This window comes from Candoia aspera, chromosome 1, assembly GCF_035149785.1.
Source record: "Candoia aspera isolate rCanAsp1 chromosome 1, rCanAsp1.hap2, whole genome shotgun sequence".
In the NCBI taxonomy this organism is placed as follows: Eukaryota; Metazoa; Chordata; class Lepidosauria; order Squamata; family Boidae; genus Candoia; species Candoia aspera.
In genome coordinates, this window is record NC_086153.1 from 297,837,963 (window position 1) to 297,857,845 (window position 19,883).

The 19,883-nt window shown below is 39.3% G+C and overlaps 1 protein-coding gene across 2 annotated transcripts in view; it reads left to right on the top strand.

Annotated features, from left to right (window-relative positions):
- Window positions 1-19,883, top strand: part of ADCK1 (aarF domain containing kinase 1) — a 114,660-nt gene that overhangs the window by 77,584 nt on the left and 17,193 nt on the right. Inside the window, exons 5-7 of one of the 2 annotated variants that reach the window (XM_063290179.1) lie at window positions 3,585-3,743; window positions 9,313-9,471; window positions 17,014-17,130. In XM_063290179.1, the coding sequence (XP_063146249.1) occupies window positions 3,585-3,743; window positions 9,313-9,471; window positions 17,014-17,130 (435 nt within the window). The remainder of the gene's footprint in view (window positions 1-3,584; window positions 3,744-9,312; window positions 9,472-17,013; window positions 17,131-19,883) is intronic. The other variant, XM_063290180.1, reaches the window with a different exon arrangement.

The window sequence follows — 19,883 nt, forward strand, 5'->3', positions numbered from 1 at the left end:
TATTATTTGCATGATTAAAAATCAGCCCCAGCAGTGAAGGATGTTATAATGTAAATTATCTGGCTGTGCAGATTGAATTTCAATATTCAATGAGATAAATGTTTCCACGCATCTCAACAGCTTAAAATCAATCTGGCAGTGCAATGAGGGCTCCATATTTGGGCTGCACAATTCACTATGACCATAGGTAGCAGCAAAGACATTTCTTTCCTGCCATCTAGTGGTCATCCAGATTTTTGCAACCCAGATGTGGTAGCCCAGGGTGCACTGGGCCAGATAAGTAATGCTTGGCTATGGGCCACTTATAATAAGGTGATTCTATGGAGTCTTGGACCCAAAACTCATGAGGCTTAGCAGTGGCACATAGGGAGATACAGTATGGATGTTGGTATGCCAGATAGCTCAAAGATGCAGCTCGATGAATGTGAAACCTATTAGCAAGAAATCTCATTTAGCACATAGGAAATCGTAACAAGGGTTGGATTTTGAAGACTACATTTCCCAATAGCCTTTCTTGTGATCGAGTGACATACTGTAGAGAGAAGGATTGGTTTCCTAAATGAAGATTCAGAGACTGATTGGGTTCACTAAGCCATAATGTAATTTGTTTTGTTTTAGTTCATTTAAATAATTGTTATAGTAACTATGTTTCTACCAGGCTTGGTAGTACTACCATACTTTGTAATCACCAACTATGTGGGTGGGATTTACATGCCATGTCAGACTAAAATTTGTAGACTAGTTTGTGGCTCACTGTATCATGCCAATCTATGGAGTGATCGTGAACGCAGAGAATATCTACTGCTTCTCCATGATACGTAAACCGCTAGTCAAGTATAGTAGTTTTGGTGATATCATGAAACTATTAAAAAGCAAAACAGCCCCCTGGCAACATTACTAATTTCTCCAAGCCATCTGACCTCTGACTGAACATTAACTTGGGTTTCATGGGGTGGGGGAACTAAAATGTAATCTTAATATCTCATGAAATGTATGAAAGGAAGACAATTTTTCTGGTGGCAAGGATATCCGAAGAATGAATCATGGATCCACCATAATTATGAAAAAATATGTAACTAGTTCTTTTCAAGTGCAGTTGTTCTATTTAATTGATTTTGCCGGCAGAGAAATAAAATAAATTTTAAAAATTAAAAGGTGCCCTCCCTGTGAATTACTGGAGGCAGCTGAGACTCCATTGGAATCTAATTGCTGCAAATGTGCCAGTTAGCTGCTGGTAAAACTTATTGTAGAAGCAGTGCAGAAGAGGGTGGCAGAGGCAAGAAGTGGTGTGTCTGCGTGCTTGCCGGGAGGAGGAGGAAGGGAGGGAAAGCTGCTGTCAGCAGCTGCGTGTAGGCACAGGCTGCTTCTTTTCCTCCCCCTTCATCAACACAAAAGGTTTCTGTTGGATGCTTTGCATGTAGGCTGTTTAAAAGTGTTTTATTCATGTTTAATTGCTGGCTTGCTACAGTTCCCATCTTTAATTACTGTGTTAAAAAGTAGGCTATAAAATGCACTAGCATTCAATTTGTTTTCTTTTAATTTCTGCATATATAATGTATTCCTTGACTGCTGGCTCTGTTGTGTGTGTTTAGATTGTGTGTGTGTACGCATATATATGTATGCATGTATATGAGATAAGTAGGGGACAAGTAAGTTGTCTTCTTTCAAATCTGCTACCAGATTTTTAAACAAGCTTGGCCAAACCCCAGGGGATTCAAGATAGCTTTGAAGCCAATCCCAATTTAAGGTTGAACCTTCAATGTAAAATTCCTGTATTTTCTCTCTCTGTCCATCATGCCATGCTCTCCGATTAGTCCAATTCCAATATGTACTTTTCTGATTAATCCTCTTCTTAGGACTCCCATAATTGAGCAGCAAAAAGCTAGATGGTTACTAGATGGCAGCAAAGAGTTTAGCTTTACTGCCATTTCATGGTTGTCCAAATTTTTGCAGCTGAGATATTGCAAACCTATCTACTGTATTCTGCTTATCTTCTGTCTAGCTTTTCACTGCCTGTTATGTCTTTCATTGAATGGACATGAGACAACACAGAACCATATGCAGCAGTTGAATCCGTTACCTTTAATTATGGTCAGGTTAATAATCTAAGCCCTGTTTGGTTTTATTATGGTTATTAAATAAACCACATAATTGGTTCAAAGTCAGCCACACAGTGACTCAGTGCAATGTGTGAGCTCAACCATTATCCAGTTAAGGTATATTCTGGCCTCATACAGTATACTAAACCATCATGTGATCTGCTTGATTCTTGCTCAGTGTGGTATGAACCCCACCAGCTAAACTGCTATGGGGTGACCAATCCGTTAGGACTTGTTTAGCAAATTATGATTTAGAAATCTTTGTTTATGGTTATATGTGAACATAACCAATTGGAAAATATGTGAAAAGCCATCTCAAACACCCTGCTAATGTAAGAATAGCACTGTTGGATCAGACCTGCGTTTGATTTTCACATCAACCAAATAAATGTGTATGGGAAGCTCACAATTAGGACATATCTATTTTGCTTCTTTCTTTATAGAATTGTTTTGTCACCTTTGGGTCTACCAGGGTAGTGTACAAGAAATATACAAAAGTAAATGATAAAATACAACATTAAAATGATACTATCTATCCTAGCCACATTAGAAAACACCATATGTTTCTAAAGCTAAATTAAAATAGTGTCTCTTTTACATCCTTTTGGAAAGCAGGAAACACAGCTTAATTTTCAGAGGCCATCCTGGGGGTGGGGCATAGGTTGTTGCATTTTCTGTGAATATGTCTTTCTTCCTTTTAAGCCTTCTCTTAGAGCTTTGCATATTATTTTTTAACTTAGCAAATAACAAGTGACATTTGTGTTGTGTTAACAGTAATTCTAGCAGCACAAAGTGTGATTACAACAGATAACTGTTTGTGATGTGGCTATGAATTTCGGCCCCCTGATTAAGGCCCATTTTGTGGTAGACCTGGTTGGTTGTTGCCTAATGGAAGAAATTATCCTTACTAGCCAAGGTTCATCTGGCATCTGAAATGGCAATGTTCTAAAAACAGTGAGAAAAGACTTCAGTTCTCCGGGGTATTTAGTGATTGCTCTCAAGGTGGACCTTCCTGAGTAAGAGAACAACAAAGTAATGTTATTGTAGATAGTAAAATTAATTAACAGGTTAAATCTGATTTTCATGCAGTAAACAAGGATGAAGTGTGCTTGTAATATTACCTATGCTGTCCAGCTCACCAGTGGTAGAATGTCTGTGTCACAAAAACACTTCTGTGTATAACTACTTTCAGTTATCACTGAGCAAGATAAAGGTAAAAATTGTTTAATTAAACAACAGCCAAGCCTTTTTTCATCTTAACTCTGGTTTAGTGTATGGACAAACTACATGATGACAATTATGCTTTTGGTTTTTAACACTTATGATGTTTGAATTCTTCAGTTCTCTCAGTGACGCTGTCTTTCTAAATATTACAATAATAGGTTATATTGCTGTATTTTGTTCTTGGTTACTGCAAAAGTTCAAGGGCTAAAATATTGACAGACTTCAGCATCTGCAAACTTGACGTCTCTCTTCTCCTTGCAGATCAATGAGTTGTTTGCCAGTTTTGAAGATGTTCCATTGGGGGCAGCATCCCTGGCCCAAGTCCATAAGGCTGTGCTACATGATGGGAGGACAGTTGCTGTGAAGGTTCAGCACCCTAAGGTCCAAGCACAGAGTTCTAAGGATATTCTACTGATGGAGGTAAATCAGTGGCTTTCTGTAACCACTTTAAAAATGCTCTCCATTATCCCTAATGCAGGCAGGCTGAAAAATTCAGGTTGGATCTCTTCTGGCATTATGATTCTTTTATTTCAATGAGCATGTCTTTAGCTTGTTAAAAGCGAAAGGTTTGTTGTGAGCCACCCAGAGTTGCTTAAGATGGGCAGCCATATAGATTTTTCAAACAAGCAAGCAAGCAAACAAACAGTTTCAGAAAACAAACTGCATATTTTTCAACTGCTATGTGAAAGAGAAGTAGTGTATACTATAAGTGTGTGTGTAACTAATCAAATACAGAGCAGAGATGGCTTCTTGCATTTAAAGCTGGATCTCTATATCTGCATAAAATTTTATGTGAGCATGTTATTTAAAACATAGGCAGACAACCAATAGCCATCTACCTACAAAGAGACTTTTCTGAAACTTTTTAACCCGTTCCACAATGGCCTCTGATTTGTCATTGCTACCATTGGTTTTTGTTGATATGTTCTGCTAATACAGCATGCCAATTTGCTTTGAACCTCCCACTTGCTGGTCCTCTCTCACTATTTCCCATTTCTCCACATTCTGCTATTTCTACTGCCCATGCTGCTGTTGTGCCTGCCACGATTGCCAGCATATATCATTGGTGCTGAAAAGGTTGTGCATATCATGTTTAACACAATCAAGACACATATACCTATCACAAAGATAGTATTCACCCAACATGCTAAACTGTCTTGTGTTTTGAATCTGGCCAGTTTGGTTTACAAGTTATGGGTTTTAGCTTGGGATGTTGTATGAACTCACCAAATGTGATTTATTTGATTATTTGAACCAGTGATTCACACACACAGTTATTTAGCACTGTTATTATTATATATCAAATTTATGCAATAACTTGAAGAAGTTAGTTATGGAGACCATTAAGCAAGAATACAGTCCTTTCCTTTCCTCAGAGCCCATTCCACTTGATACTCAGAATCAGCCAAACTGGAATCCTGGTGAGGGAAGCCAAGAGCTTAGAGAGTACACATAATCACTTTGGCAATTGGGTTCTTCTTAGCCCTGCATTGGCAGCACATCAGTATTTTTGTGGGCAGAAACAGGATAGATAAGTTTCCTCCAGTTTTTCTATCTAGATCTCAGAAAGGCAAGCTAAAGTGGTATCTTCATCATATGACCACATTTGAGGGAATATGCTTTAAAGCATTGCTTCCATTTTTTAATCATTATATTCATCTATTCCCCATCCATCTCTCTTTTTCCAAGATGGTTGTTTCCACACTAAAGCATCCATACTGGTGAAGTACTGCTTTTCCAGTCTCCAGGGACGGGAATTAAAATAGGAATTCCATGCAGTAGTTAATATGATCCTGGATGTATTTACTCTGATCCTTTTGCAAAGCGCCCCTGCAAAATTAATTAGTAACTTCTTTCTCTTAGCTTCTGTTACTGCTTCTTATTCAGCAAAATGTCATTATTACTAATGCATTGTTTCTTTCTTGCCCAGTAATTAGTCAGTTTCCTATATTATTTTCTTCTTCTCCCTTGCTCCTTTTCTTCTAATAAACAGTAACATTTCACTGTTGGCTTTAAAAGAGGAATTGGATAAATTCATGGAAGACAGGTCTACGAAGGGCTATTATTTTGAACACTCAGTGTTGCTTGTGGGTTGGGAGCAGCATATTGTCAAATACTACTTGCAGGGGAACAATGGTGGTAAAAGGTTGTGTTTCCATCTCCTGCTTTGAAGCATCTCAGAGGCATCTGGTTGCTCATTGTAAGAAACAAAAATGTTGACTACATTGGGCTTTAGCCTGATACAACAGGGCTGCTCTTACGTTCTTATAAAAAACACAGAAGGAAATTAGTAGGGAAAAAAATTCCCCTGTGGGAAACAGAAAGGGGCAGATTAATTAATTAGCAATAAAAAACTTTGTAGCAGCTTATGCTGTCATATGAACAATTATAGAGTAAAAGCAAGAGGAAACTTCCAATTAAAGGCACATTACCCTAGTGAAACCGTGATAATGATTAACTAATCCATATTGAAAAAGGTAGCACTGGAGATTTTTAACTTCACAACGTTCTAGCAGTGGAAAGAAAAGTAGAAAGATGGTAGAACTTATATTGGACCTTTCTCTATCATGCTTATTAAATTAAAGCAAAAGAGTGATTCATTGTAAAAAAAAAAAAAGATGTGGAACAATACTGTGTTCTTTTATCCCACTTAAGTTAGAGAACTTTACAATTTACATCATAAACATCTTAGGAGATTTGAGACATTTCCAGTTAATATGCATATAATGGGTGGATATGCAAAGGCATATTCAAGGGAGGGGAGTGGGGAATCAAACTGACATTTCTGTGGCTGCTGCTGCAACCATATAAAGCAGTACACTATCCAAAACATCAAATGTTGTTGCATCTCTGTTACATACTGAACCTCAGATATATGATGTATATCTGTGTGCCTGTATATGTATATGTATATATGTAATATTGTTTATATTGGGGCTACTGCAACTGGGCTGCAAAAATGTGGATAACTACAAGATAGCAGAGTTAGAATTTTCTTTATCTCTGTGCTTTGGTTTGGTTCATAGACTATCTTGCTCCATCTTCAAATTTGTACAATGTAGAAACTCTCTGTTAGCTTAAGATCATTTTTTTTTAGATTAGACTAAGCAGCTGGCATTTTTTTCAAGTCAATCTGTGGAAAATGCAATATATGGATTTTTGTAAATGTTGCTTCTTTAGGTGGCTTTCTTGAATTCAAAACCCACACTTTTTTTCCCACTTGGTGGCAGTTTGGAAGAAGGATTTCCAGGTTTTTTTCCCTATGTTTGTATTTATATTGTACAATCACTTCCAAAAGTGATTTGACCAGAGGTAAGCCTGCCCATCCCTTTTCAATTCTGCCACTTTAGTTTGAGAGCTGCTGATTGTCCACTGGGGTTAATTAAATGACTGCTTTCTACAGAGTAAGCAGAGAATGTAAGAGGAATATAAGATAGACATATTCCAGGGAGCAAGCTCACAAAATACTCAAATAGAAGTTTGTTAGGGAAATTTTGTGGCAGTTTAAGAGGAAGTCCATGACAAATTTTCTCTCTAGCTAAAGAGTTTGTACTAACCTGAAACCTAACAATGAAAGGAGAAACAATAGTCTTTCTACTAATGATGCCCTAAGAAGCAAAAGTGAAAATGAATGGACAGGACCCTATAATTGTGATTTGCAGTGTTTGTGCCAAGTTTGCCTCCCTGCCTGAAAACAACATGATATATATATGCAGCAAATGCACGCTCCCAGTAGCCCTGAAAGGTCGAAGGATTGGAGTAGCAAATAACCACACTTCAGCTGATGAAAGGAGGCTCCACAACAGAAGATAATTGGACAGTTACTTCAACAGAGTGAAAAAGATCTCAGAGGTGGTGGATTTCAAACCAAATATGAGGCAGCAGTGTGACATGACTGCAAAGAAAACAAATGCAGTTTTAGGCTGCATCAACAGAGGTATAATTTCCAAATAATGGAAAGCAATCATTCCACTATTTTTGGTTTTATCCATCTCAAGTACTGTGTCCACATTTTAAGAAGGATTCAGAGAAACTGGAGCAGATTCAGGAAAGGGCAACAAGTATGATTGGGGAGTAGAAACTAAGTCCTGTGGAGACAGACTGAAGGAACGAGGTATATTTAGTCTCGAGAAAAGACAACCCAGTGGGGATATGATAGCACTCTTCAAGTACTTGAAAGGCTGTCATTGTAAAAGAAGAACAAGGCATGTTCTCTCTTGTTCCAGGGTACAGCACACATAATAATAATAATAATAATAATAATAATAATAATAATAATAAATTTAAATTACAGGAAGACAGATTCTGATTAAATGTTAGAAAACATTTCTTAACAGCAAGAGCAGCTCAAAAATGGAATCAATTATACAGAAATGTGCAATGTGTTCAACCAGAGCTAGACAACCATCTCTCTAAAATGCTTTAATTTGGATTCCTGCACTGGATGAAGTCTTGGATGCAGAGGTCTAAATTATCCCTTCCAATTTATGTTATGAATTCAGCTATAACAATAAGGATTCATTTCCTATTTTCCAAAGGTGGAAATATTAAGATTATAAGACCTCATGTAGGTATAGGAATTGATTATATGAAATGGTAGTTTAACCATGAAAGACTTTTGAAATTATTTTTATTTATTATTTATTTATATTTCAAATTTCATCACCACCCATCTTCCATGAAGCAACTCAGGCTTCGGACAGAATTTCAGGCCATATTAAACTACCACCCCCACCCCCGATTAAAATGGACAAATCCAGATGAGGCAGCTAATTAAATTAGTCATGGCAAAAGTTCTGTGAGTTTGGTTTCAAGGACCTTCTGATCACAGAAATTTATCATACTTAGTTCTTTATGTGGTTGTTCTTCTCCAGGTAGAACATGTATGTAATTTGGGGAGTGCTCTTAGATTTTCAGTTCCTGCTTAATGAAGAGGTGACAGCCTTTGCATAATCCCATCTTCTGTGCCAATTTCATCCTTTTCTGGATCAGGAGTCATTCATGCTCTAATCACATTTTCTTTGACTGTTGTAATGTGCTTTACATGGGACTACCCTTCAGGACCACTTGGAAACTACAACTTGTCTAGAATGCAGCCGGTCAAGCATCATGGGTATTCCTTACTTTGCCCATGTAACATGTCAGCTTTGTGAGTGCACTGGTTACCAGTGGGATTCTAGGTGCAATTCAAGGTGTTGATTACCTATGGGACTATCTTTCTTCTGTCACCTCTGCCTGATTAGCAATATCTGGAAAAATTGGAGTGCTCCTGGTCCCAGTTTGTGGGACCATAAAAATGTGTCTTCTCTGTAACTGCACTTTACCTTGTGGAACAGTATCCCCATGAGATCAATATGGCCCCAGCCCTATTGGGCTTTCATGAAGCTCTGAAAACTTAGCTCTTCTAACAAGCCCTGGTGTAGGGTGCACTAATTTACTCCCTGTATTTTATTTCTGATTGCTATAATCCTATTTTATTTGGTTGTCCTCTCTCTTGTGTGGTTATGTATTGTTATCTATTTTTTAATTTTATTACTTCTATGGTTATTTTAAGCTGAACATCTGAGCCACCTAGAATTACTTTCAGGATTGAAGCAGCATGATGATAGATAGATAGAGAGATAGAGAGATAGAGAGATAGAGAGATTGATCGATCACTGACTGCTCTCTTCCCTGCCCTAATTTCTAAGGTCAGTTTTGCTTTTAGAGCTTTGCTAAGTGGTAAAGCTACCCATTAATTTATTTACATTTTATAGCCTGCCTCTGTGCCCATAGTGAAGAGGTAGTAGGCAGACGGGAAGGATTATGTGCCCTTTATTTCCATACTCTTTTTGCTGTTAAAAGTGGAATCCTTCTCCTTCCCTTTTTATGCGTCTGGGACAGTTCTCTATTTAAACACATGGATGTACTCGTATTGCATGTAGGTTGGTTCCCAGTACTAGTTTCCTGCTGCATGGCACCCAATAAGATTATTGATTTATGATTTCAGATCCTCATCTTGGTTGTGAAGCAAATCTTCCCAGACTTTGAGTTCATGTGGTTAGTGGAAGAAGCTAAGAAGAACTTGCCTCTTGAACTTGATTTCCTTAATGAGGGAAAGAATGCTGAGAAGGTAGCCTACATGCTCAGATGCTTTGACTTCCTAAAGGTATGGTATACATGTGTTTGTATGCATACCCGTATGTACACTAAAACCTCAATTCAATGGACCTCCATTTAGCAGGCTTGGGACAAAATTTCAGGCCAGATATCCCCCCTCCCCAATAAAAATGGACAAATCCAGATGAGGCAGCTAAGTTTATGTTAATTTTACCTTAATTTTTCAATATCTGCATCAATTTAAGTCATTTGGGTAATGATGTAAAAATGATTCAAATTACATTATTTGCATCCATTTACATTATTTGCTTAATGACATCACTACATAAATAGCATAACTGGAGACAAATATTCTATTTTCAGATTTAATGGACATTTGGAAATAATGGACACCCCTCCCATGTATTCTGGCCCAGAGCTTTTTGGGATATCAACCAATTCCAAATCCAAGTCTAGTTTTGATGTTTTAAATAGTATGGAAACTGGGAAGGACTATCACAGTCAGTAGTTTGGCTTAAAATAAAACAGGAAACCAGAGTTGCTTTATTCTGCTATTTTACTACCCTGAATAACATAGAAAGCCAGAATGTGTTCTGTGGTTAAGGACATATTTACAATGCAGTTTTTTAAAGTCTTGGCCTAGTGAATTAGTGTTAAACCATAAACAGTGCAATGATGCTGCTTAAGGAAGCCCAGTATGATTTTGCAGTGTCCAACAAAAACCTGAATTTGGTTTGATCTTTTTTTTTTTTGGCATACATTGCCAGGGTCACTTGAGGGGTCTAGAGTTGAGGTCTCTTTCATGAGCACTTGAGAGAGTATCTTTCTGAAAAATTCAAGATGAAATGACATTGGATTGTATTAATTAGCTAATCCTCCTTCCTAATCATCTTCTTTTGAGTGGCTACTTCTCTTTTGGACTGATTTTAGGGTCTAGCTCTTTTGTTAACTGTTGGGCCATCAGAGAATACCTTTCAAAAGTTTCTTCTCATGAGTACGGATGGTGAGCAGGAGGCGGCCCCTATCCAAGGAGGAAAACGCATGCGCAGTTTAGAGACTTTGAGCTGTCATTCAAAGAAACCCAGAACAGACCTGCCTTGAGTTTTGGGGTTTATCTGTCTGGGTTTTCCCACGCTTCTTCAGTTTGGTAGGATTTTCTGTCTACAATAGCAGTTAAATAAAACACTAGAGACTTTCTCCTCGTCTCAGCATGGTCTTTGCTTAGCCAGGACAAGTAAGTGGAAAAACATGAAAAGAAAATGGGAAGAGCAAGACGGAAGGAATCAAAGGGGTCAGAAGGAAAACTGGAAAATTATTACATTCTATAAAATATAAACAGGATATTCCTTGATAGCGTACATTTCTGTGTGTGCACTCTGACATATAAAATACATAAATGCCCCTGAGCCATCTGTTGAGCTTTGTACAAATACAGGGGCTATCTATCTATCTATCTATCTATCTATCTATCTATCTATCTATCTATCTATCATATTTATATAACAGCCCATTTCACAAAACACGACTCTGGGCAGTGTAAATAAAAAACAAACTATAAAATAAAAAATATTTTAAAATTCTACAATTAAAAACATTCTTCAGTATTTACTATCAACAGATTAGCAGAGAGGATTTGATGTTATACATAGGCAACACAGCCGCCTCACTAGTTCACCATTACCTTGAGATCCCCAAGCATGTTGGCACAATAATGTTTTGAGGGACATCCAGAAGGATGTCAAGGATGGTGCTTGTTGCACCTCAGGGGGAATGATGTTCCATAGAGCGGGTACCACAGCAGAAAAGGCCCATCTCCTGGGTCCCACCACGTATACAGTAACTCCTTTGCAGATGGGACCTGTAGGCCCGCAACTAGGGTCTGTGTCACCCGAGGCAAACATGGATTCCGTGCCCATTTTGGCGCCCCCCAGTGCTCATTTTGGCACCCCCCAGCGCGGTGCCTAGGGCACATGCTCTTCTTGCCCCCCCGCCCCAGTTGCGGCCCTGAGGACCCGCAACATACCTCTTCTCCCAGACCTGAAGGGCAGATGTAATCAGGCAGAGGCAGTGGCAAATAACCTGGCCCCATGCCATGAAGGGCTTTAAAGGTCAAAACCAGCACCTTGAATTGGATCTGGAAGCAAACTGGCAACCAGTGCAGCTCATGGAGCAGAGGTGTAGCATGTGCTGTTGTAGGGGCACACCTAACTGCCTGTGCTGCCATATTTTGTACCAGCTGAAGCTTCCAGCTACTCTTCAAGGGCAGCCCTGTGTAGAGCACATTTATTTATTTATATTTCAAATTTGGAAACTGCCCATCTCACTCACACATTATAGTAGTCTACCCAGAAAGTGACCAGGATATGAGTGACTGTGAGAAGAGCCTCCTGATTCAGGAACAGTGCAACTGGTGCGCAACATGAAGTTGTGCAAAGGCCCTCCTAGCCATGACTGCCACCTGCTCTTTGAGCAGGAGTCAAGAGTCCAGGACTCGCAGGTTGCGCACTGGGTCTGTTTGGGGCAGTGCAACCCCATCCAGTAGCAAAGATGGCATGGTCCCTGAACTGGAGAGCCCCAAAACCCAGAGCTGCTCAGTCTTGCCAGGGTTCAGGGGAAGCCTATTGTTCCCCATCCAGGCCCCCACATCCTCCAGACAGGACATAACAGCATTGCTTAGTTCACCAGGGCAGAGAGTGTACTGATGAGTGTACTGATGATACCTCACCCCATGGAGACAGATGATCTCTCCCAGCAACTTCATGCAGTGGTTAAATAGGAGTGGAGAGAGCACCAAACCCTGTGGCACCCCACATAATAGGGGCCAAGGGCAGGTTCTCCCCCCACCAGTCACCGACTGGTATCAACCCTGGAGAAAGAAGGAGAACTAGCACAATACAGTGCTGCCCACCCCCAATCCCCGGAGCTGGTCTAGAAGGATACCATGGTGGATGGTGTTGCAGGCTGCTGAGAGGTCAAGCAGAGCAAGGATGGATGCACAACTTCCATCCTGCTCCTGCTAGAGATCATCTAAAAGTGTGACCAATGCTGTTTCTATCCCATACCCAGGCCTGAATTCTGACTGAAAAGGGTCCACATAATCTGCTTCATCCAGAGTCCTCTGAAGCTGCTGCACAACCACCTTCTACACTATCTTCCCCACAAAGGGGAGGTTAGATACTGGACAAAAGGTGTCCAGTATGGTGGGATCCAGCAATGGTTTCTTGAGGAGGGGGTGAACCAATGCCTCCTTTAGGGGTGGAGGAACAATCCCCTCACTCAAGGAGGAATTCACCACCAATCGAAGCAAATATTTGTGGCTCAGGGTTGAACTGTGGAGTCCTTGGTGCTCTCTGAGCCTTGTTGTTTTCTTGCAGACGTTTCATTGCCAGACTAGGCAACATCTTCAGTGCGAGAGGGAGTGGGCCTTGCTCTCTGTTTATATACCGTGGTTTGTCCAGCTCGTGTTGGTGGAGGTGTTGTTCTCTCCTTGGGAGTTCCCTTACGCATCCCGTGAAAGAGTAATACTGAAGAACCTGCACCACAAACTCTAACCCGCTGCTGCCCCCCAGCAAGCGGGACAGAAGGGATTTGCCTCTGCACCCACACATAAACTGCAACAACACAGGACCTTGCAAATCACAAAAGCTCCTATGCTAAACATTGCTTAGAGGAGTTTTATAGGCTACATAATCCAGTTTCCTACTCAGTGAGCAAGAGCATCTCCCTCCCATCACAGATGGCTGTCCATCCTCTCTTTGAAAATCTTCTGCGGGAAAGCAGGTTCTCCTACCATTCAGCTGCAGTCTACCTTCCTTAAACCAACTGGAGACAAACCTGTTCTCTTGGATAGCAGTGAGTCAGCCTTTCTCCTCTTCTGTATAACACCCTTTCAGATATTTGAAAAAGGTGGACGTTCCCTTTCACAATCTTCCTTTTTCCAAAGAGGCATGTACTGAATGTTCACAGCACTCATTCAAGTGACCAAGGGCATTACTGCCATGGGCGCATAGCTGGATTGCAAGTGCACAACTTTAGGCAGATGTGTGTTTGTCTGCAAAGCTCTTGTGTGACTGTTATTTCTCTCAAAAGCACCGAGACTGGGCCCAAAGCCACCTGAGCTTACAGTATCATGTTGAACAGTTACTATTATTATTGAACAGGGTGGAGCCCCCCTTTTAGGGCTACATACCTGGCTTGCATACATCTGGAGAGTCACTATTTGGCAGCAGAGATAAAGAGTAAGCTAACTATTTGCTGCCACCTAGTGATCATCTGGATTTGAGCAGCCTGGATAGAGTCGCCCCACCTTTCGCAAGCAGTATATGTGACCCAGCCATTTTCAGTCTTGAACAGAGCCTGGGAATGCTCCACTGTAGTCTTTTTCATGTCTGATGCTGAAGCAAACAGGCCTTTAAAGGGCAGAAAAGGCCAAAGCTGATGGCTCATTCTAAGCAAATGTTTATCACAAGTGTTGCGCTTATGTCCATGGCTGCTGTAACAACTTGGAGAGTGTGCAGCAAATCCCCATGGAGACCGCCAATCACATCCTTGCTGGGTGAAAGTGCTGCTGCAGTATCGATTCAGGGAGTAATAACAAATTATTGCAAAAATGGCTAAATAATAGATTTCCCCTGTCCAACTTGTCGATTCCAAGACATTTTCATCAACCCCAAAGACAGCCAGGGAGTTCTGTTCCTGTATGTGTGTGTGTGTGTGTGTGTGTGTGTGTGTGTGTGTATTTTCTTGAGAGATGGGGAAAGAAACCTACAGCACAGCAGGGAAGTGGATTTCTTACTGTGAACCCAGTTAAGCTTGTAAAGCCAAAGATAAATTGTTTCCATGCGCAGGCATTAGGGCCCAACATCTGTGCATAATTTAAGCTTGCCAAAAAGTATGATTTTGTGCAACTGAGACTTACAAAGCTTAGTAAGGGCCATTGACTGTTGTTGTAAATTTTGAAATGAGGATAAGTGTTGATTCAGGGTTAAAATAAGCAATGCCCTTTCGGATCAGTGGATTTAAGGGCCAGTGTATAGTAACAGCAGGGACTCAAAAAACTGTTAGCATCAGGAATCAGTTTGTACTGTCTTTTTTTTTTTTATTGGAAAATAAAAAGGGAATTTAGAGATACTTCTGAGCAAGGTTGGAAGAAAAAGACCTTTCTTCATGTCCTCTGAATTATGCTATATATATTGTACAGTATATATATATATATATATACTGGATGTGTTGCAGAGATTCTGGAAATTCATTGTGATGTATCCTAGAGAAAAAAAGAGTTTACAGATTAAGACTGAACAACTCTAGCTCATAGATCTATAATTTCTGCAATTTTGGAACCACATTTTATCATCAGCCATTAACAAGAAAAAACCCAACATCTGAATTGAAATATATCTGGTTCTTTCTTCTTTCTCAGTCCTTAAATTCCAGACTTCTGTAAGGCTGCATAAGACCCACTGAACCCAGTAGGATTTATTTCTGATGGGGCATGTATAGAAATATGCTTTAAAGAACATATGTTCTGCATTAATTTGCATATACCATATTATATTTTGTAAGCTTGTGAAACTTAAAAGGCCTAAAATTTAAAAGGCCCAAATGCCTCATGTTATTCAGATAATTGTATACATAGATTATCAACAAAAGGAAGTTTTTATTATCTGAGTCTGGTATCCATAAATGTGTTTGTCAATATGAAAGATATGAAACAACATTCACCCTCCTCCAGAACCTAGGAGATTACAGAGGGTCTCTAATATAATGCTGATGTCACAGTTTCAACCTAATCCTTTTAAGGTGTTTTAAATTCTGGAACATTTAAAACTTCAAGCACCAATCTGTGAAAATATTGCTTGTTTGACTATCTAATTTAAACATATACTAGCAATTCTAATATTGCTAATCTTACTACAAGTCACTTTATTTATTCTGATAGCAATATTAAAACTGAAAATGTAGTTTTGACAGTATTTAATTCCTCATTCTAAGAGAGATACTGTTTTATCAGAAACTTTTTCAGCTTTCTGACAACAGGTTTTCTGTTTGGCAGTAGGACAGAAGAGATTTTTTTGTCTGCTTTAGTTGTTGGGGGAAAGGGACCCTTTTTTGTTGATAGATGTTCCAGTAACATCTAAAAAAGACATTGCATTTGCAGAGAGGGGCTTAATGATCTCCCAAGAAACCTCATATTTGCAAAACATTGTTGTCTGCTTCTCTCTGCCAATGCTGATGTAATGGACTGGGGGCTTGTACATGGAGCGTGTCTCCCTGGCTGCATCTGCACACAGAAGGATGTTGTAAGACAAAGTACAATGGCTAATTTCTTACAGAACCATGTTAAGGATGGTGCAGGAGAGAGATGGTTCTCCTGTCTTTGATATAGACAGAAGAGTTAAACTCCCAACATGCCTGTGAGGTGAGTGCTGATTGACAGCTGGCTTAAATAAGCCAACACAGAGTTTTGATAATATGCCCTCTGGTGAGTCTGGTAGAACTGGGTATGTTTAACCTTGAGAAAAATTGACCAAGGGAGATACACTTTTCAAGTACCTGAAGGGGTAACACACAGAAGAAAATCAAGAACTATTTTCCCTCATTCCAGAATGCAAGGCACGGGATAATGGATGTAAGTTTCAGGAAGGCAGATTCAAGTTGAATGTTAGGAAAACTTCCTAATGGAAGAGCAATTTGACAGGTAAACCAATTGCCCAGTGAGGTGGTGGGCTCTCCTTCATTGGAGGGGATCCAGGAGAGACTAGACAGCCATCTATCAAGAATGCTTTAATTTAGATGTTTGCAATGAGCAAGGGATTGCCCTTGATGGTCTCTTCCAACCATATAATTCCATGAAATACAGTACATATGATGTTTATGATTATGATAGCAGTGTTCACAGAACATGCTATCCTGTGGTTAAGTGAATGGTGGGTTATTGCATTAACCCAATTGCCTCAGATCTTACTACACACCAAATTATAAAATAACTACAATATACTGAGCCGATGACTAGACAGCTACATTTTAGTCTAGTATGTCATATGAATCCAGCTTTTAAGTGAGACCGTTGTTCATCTTGGCCAGTGATGTTTTCCTTGACTAGCAGCGGCTTGCCAGTTTTTGAGGCCAAGACCCTGGATTCTTCTGACCAAGGGTGCTATGCACTGAACTGAGGAGTTATGCATGCAGAGCAAATGCTGTACCACTGAGCTTAGGTCATCCAAGGTGGAGCTGGATTTGAATACAAGTTTCTGGGATCTCGCATCAGCTTTTGTTTTTCCTTTACTGAACACTGTATTTACAGAGTGGTATGTGGCTGGGAAACTTTATAACTTTTTTTTTTTTTTTACAATTACTGATGGTGAACAATTTCCAGTTCTGAACTCTCTTAACTGTTTCCTGTATCAGTTCCTCTGGGGATGGAGAAAGGTTAATTTGAGCTGGAATATTCTACTTACATATTCATATTTCTGCTCAAGGAAAGGACCAGTCTGCTCAAGTATTCATATCTCATGCCAAAAAAGGTGGTTTGTCTAGTTTTTGCTTCCTCTGCTTCCCTTAATATCCTTCAGAGTCTTGTGTTCTGTTATAGGTTCCAAAAATTTATTGGGAGCTTTCAACAAGACGTGTTCTTTTCATGGAGTTCATGGAAGGTGGGCAAGTGAATGACAAGGACTACATGGAGAGAAACTGCATCAATGTCAGTGAGGTAATATTCCCTTTGGCCATGACAGCAGCCAGTGGAAGTGATCAAAAAGTGTGCTCTTTATGATACACAGTGGTGACATCTGAAGGGATCTTTAAGTTATGCTCTTTAAAGTTGAGAGTTCCTAGAATTTACGAGCTTAAGGGTTAGTGAAATTTGGAGAATAAAGACATAAAGGCATAAGGATTGCATTATTGAAAAGAATTAAAACATACTGTACATTCAGAAGATTAACCTACAACAGAGTTAATCTTTTAAGTACAATACTGTAATTGTATTCATTCATAGAAACTACTGTTATCGCACATACACTGAAAGGGATAGTGTGGTTTAACCGTCCTTATGTAAATTGTCCAGGGGTTAGAGAGGAGCAGTCATAGAAGAAGTCTAAATCATGTTGTGACTTAGCTAAAACTGGTTGACTATATTAAGTTAGGTTCTCATGTTATTTATTATGTGATTCTTGATTGGCTATACTGTTGGTGTGATTATTCTCAGGAAAAAGGCAGAAAAAATTGGGCAGAGAGCAAAATGAGGAACTGAAGGGAGGGAGGAGGGGAGCTGAAGATTGTATAGTTGGTTGTAGAAACTATTTCAGTACTACTTTCTCCCTGTGGCAGAATTTTTGGCTTATAACACGAAGTACACAATTCCGCATAGTTCTACATACAGACTTGGTGGCCAAGTACAATTTCTACTATATGTCCTGCACCTTTACCCTATTTAGAAATATATGCTTAGAGATGTCACATCCTGTCCAGATGCAGTCATATTTCATAGCCTGATGCAGTTCCTGATTACAGGGTGCATGTGGCTGGCTATTTGAGGATTAAAGTATATATGATTTTTCAGGGGAAGAGGCTTAGTTTTACATGCAAAAAATAGGGCAAATTGAGCCTGTCAGATTTGCCCTCCAAGTCAGTGAATTCTGATTGAATTAGTGCTGCCTGCTTTTCCCCCTGTGCACTATTGATGAGTGTCAAAATGCCATTTGGTTGACTAGCTAACAGAGAGCTCCAGCATAAAATCAATTGTCCTTAATCTGTCTGTCTCTGAAGCCTCGATGCTCCCTTCCCATCATCTTTTTATTCTGTGGCAGAGGTCACTCAACATCATTTATATACATTCCAGCCTAAATTCAGAGGGGAAGTCAAGTTACACATTCATTATCTGTTAAAAGCCTACATCTGTATATTTTCCTACTTTCCACCAGAAAGAATTGCTCACAAAGGCAAGGACTCCCAAATAATAATTGGCAGTAACATAAAGGGAAATTGACACGCACAATAACTGCTTCACTGTGCCGCTCTTGCTTGAGTGTGTGTGTCCTTTAAGTCTCAATGTTTGGAATCACAGAAGCCGCTTGTGTCATGGAGCAGGTGTGGTAACAACTTCTGTGTTGTCCTTGCCTAATTATTTTCTTTTATCCCTTACAAGGGGTGGTTGTTCATTGCTCTGAAGAAAAGTACAGCTTTTAGGTCACTGTGGTAGAACTGATAAAAGAAGAATTCTTCAGCTTGGATTCTTTGTACCATAACTATGCTTTCTGAGATGGTAGTTTCCATATCAGAGGACAGTGTTTTGTATGAGCAAATACGTTGTCAATATTTAAGCCATTAAGCTGGCTTGAACCTTCCTTATTCTGTGCCAAGGGATTGTTGGAGTTTGAGTCAAACATCTGGATTGTAATAGATTTTCTGCCTCTAAGCTGTACTTTCGACAAGGTGTCGCATATTTTCCTTGTATAAGATTTGGTTTTGCAGCATATATGTCCTTTCCTCTGAACACTGCACAATCTGAAGTGAACCTGAACACTGCACAATCTTATTAATAAGATTAATATGGTACAAAAAGCAGATACCAGTTATCAGAAAAGAACAAGAGGCAATAATAACTATTATTATTATTATTATTGTTTTCATTATTAAAAATAAAGTTTAGTGCATGATTATATCATAATTATCTTTCTTAGCACTAGCATTCATTTTAAGCCTTTAGACTGGAATATACAGTATTTTTATTGTTTTAATTTTGCTTTGTATTAGGTCCTCAGGGTGGCTTGTACAATTATATTCTAGAGTTGATTAACAAATATAGTAAATAAATATAGGTTAACTTTATTCATGCTACGAGACTGCAAGTTTTTCCAATGTTGCTAGAAGAAAATAGGAAGCTGCTTTATATCAAGTCAAACCATTGATCTCTCCATCCAGGCAGCACAGTCTGCTGTGATTAGCAGTAATTTTTCCCAGCCATGTTGAAATAAATTTTGTTTTCTCAGGATCCTGAGGATTAAACTGGAAACTTGTGTACTAGTGCTGAGCTATAACAACCTTAGGTCGTTCTGGGTATTGAAGTCTAACATAACTGGAGCAGACCCAGTCAGAGAAGGCAAAACATGCAGCCTCACTGTGACCCATGTTTATAACCATACTACTCCCCCCAGAAAAGTTTTGTCATATTTAATTGGGAGAGGTGGAGAAGCCTCTCCGTTATGTACTCTTTTCAAATTTAAAAATTCCATTTTAAATTCCATTTTAAATTCCATTTCTTTTTTTAATGTACTTTTTTTTGTTTTTTTCAAGCAAAGGATGCTTAAAAAGCAGCCTGAGTCTTTCTCCTCTAAATGGAAAGGATCCTTGAAGTGAAAGCTCCCTTCAAACTAGGTTACTGACATTTATTTTGTGCCATCTGCAGCAGGATTATTGTTAAAGCTGCCCCAAAGCACATTAATCTGGTTGGATCTATCCAAGTGC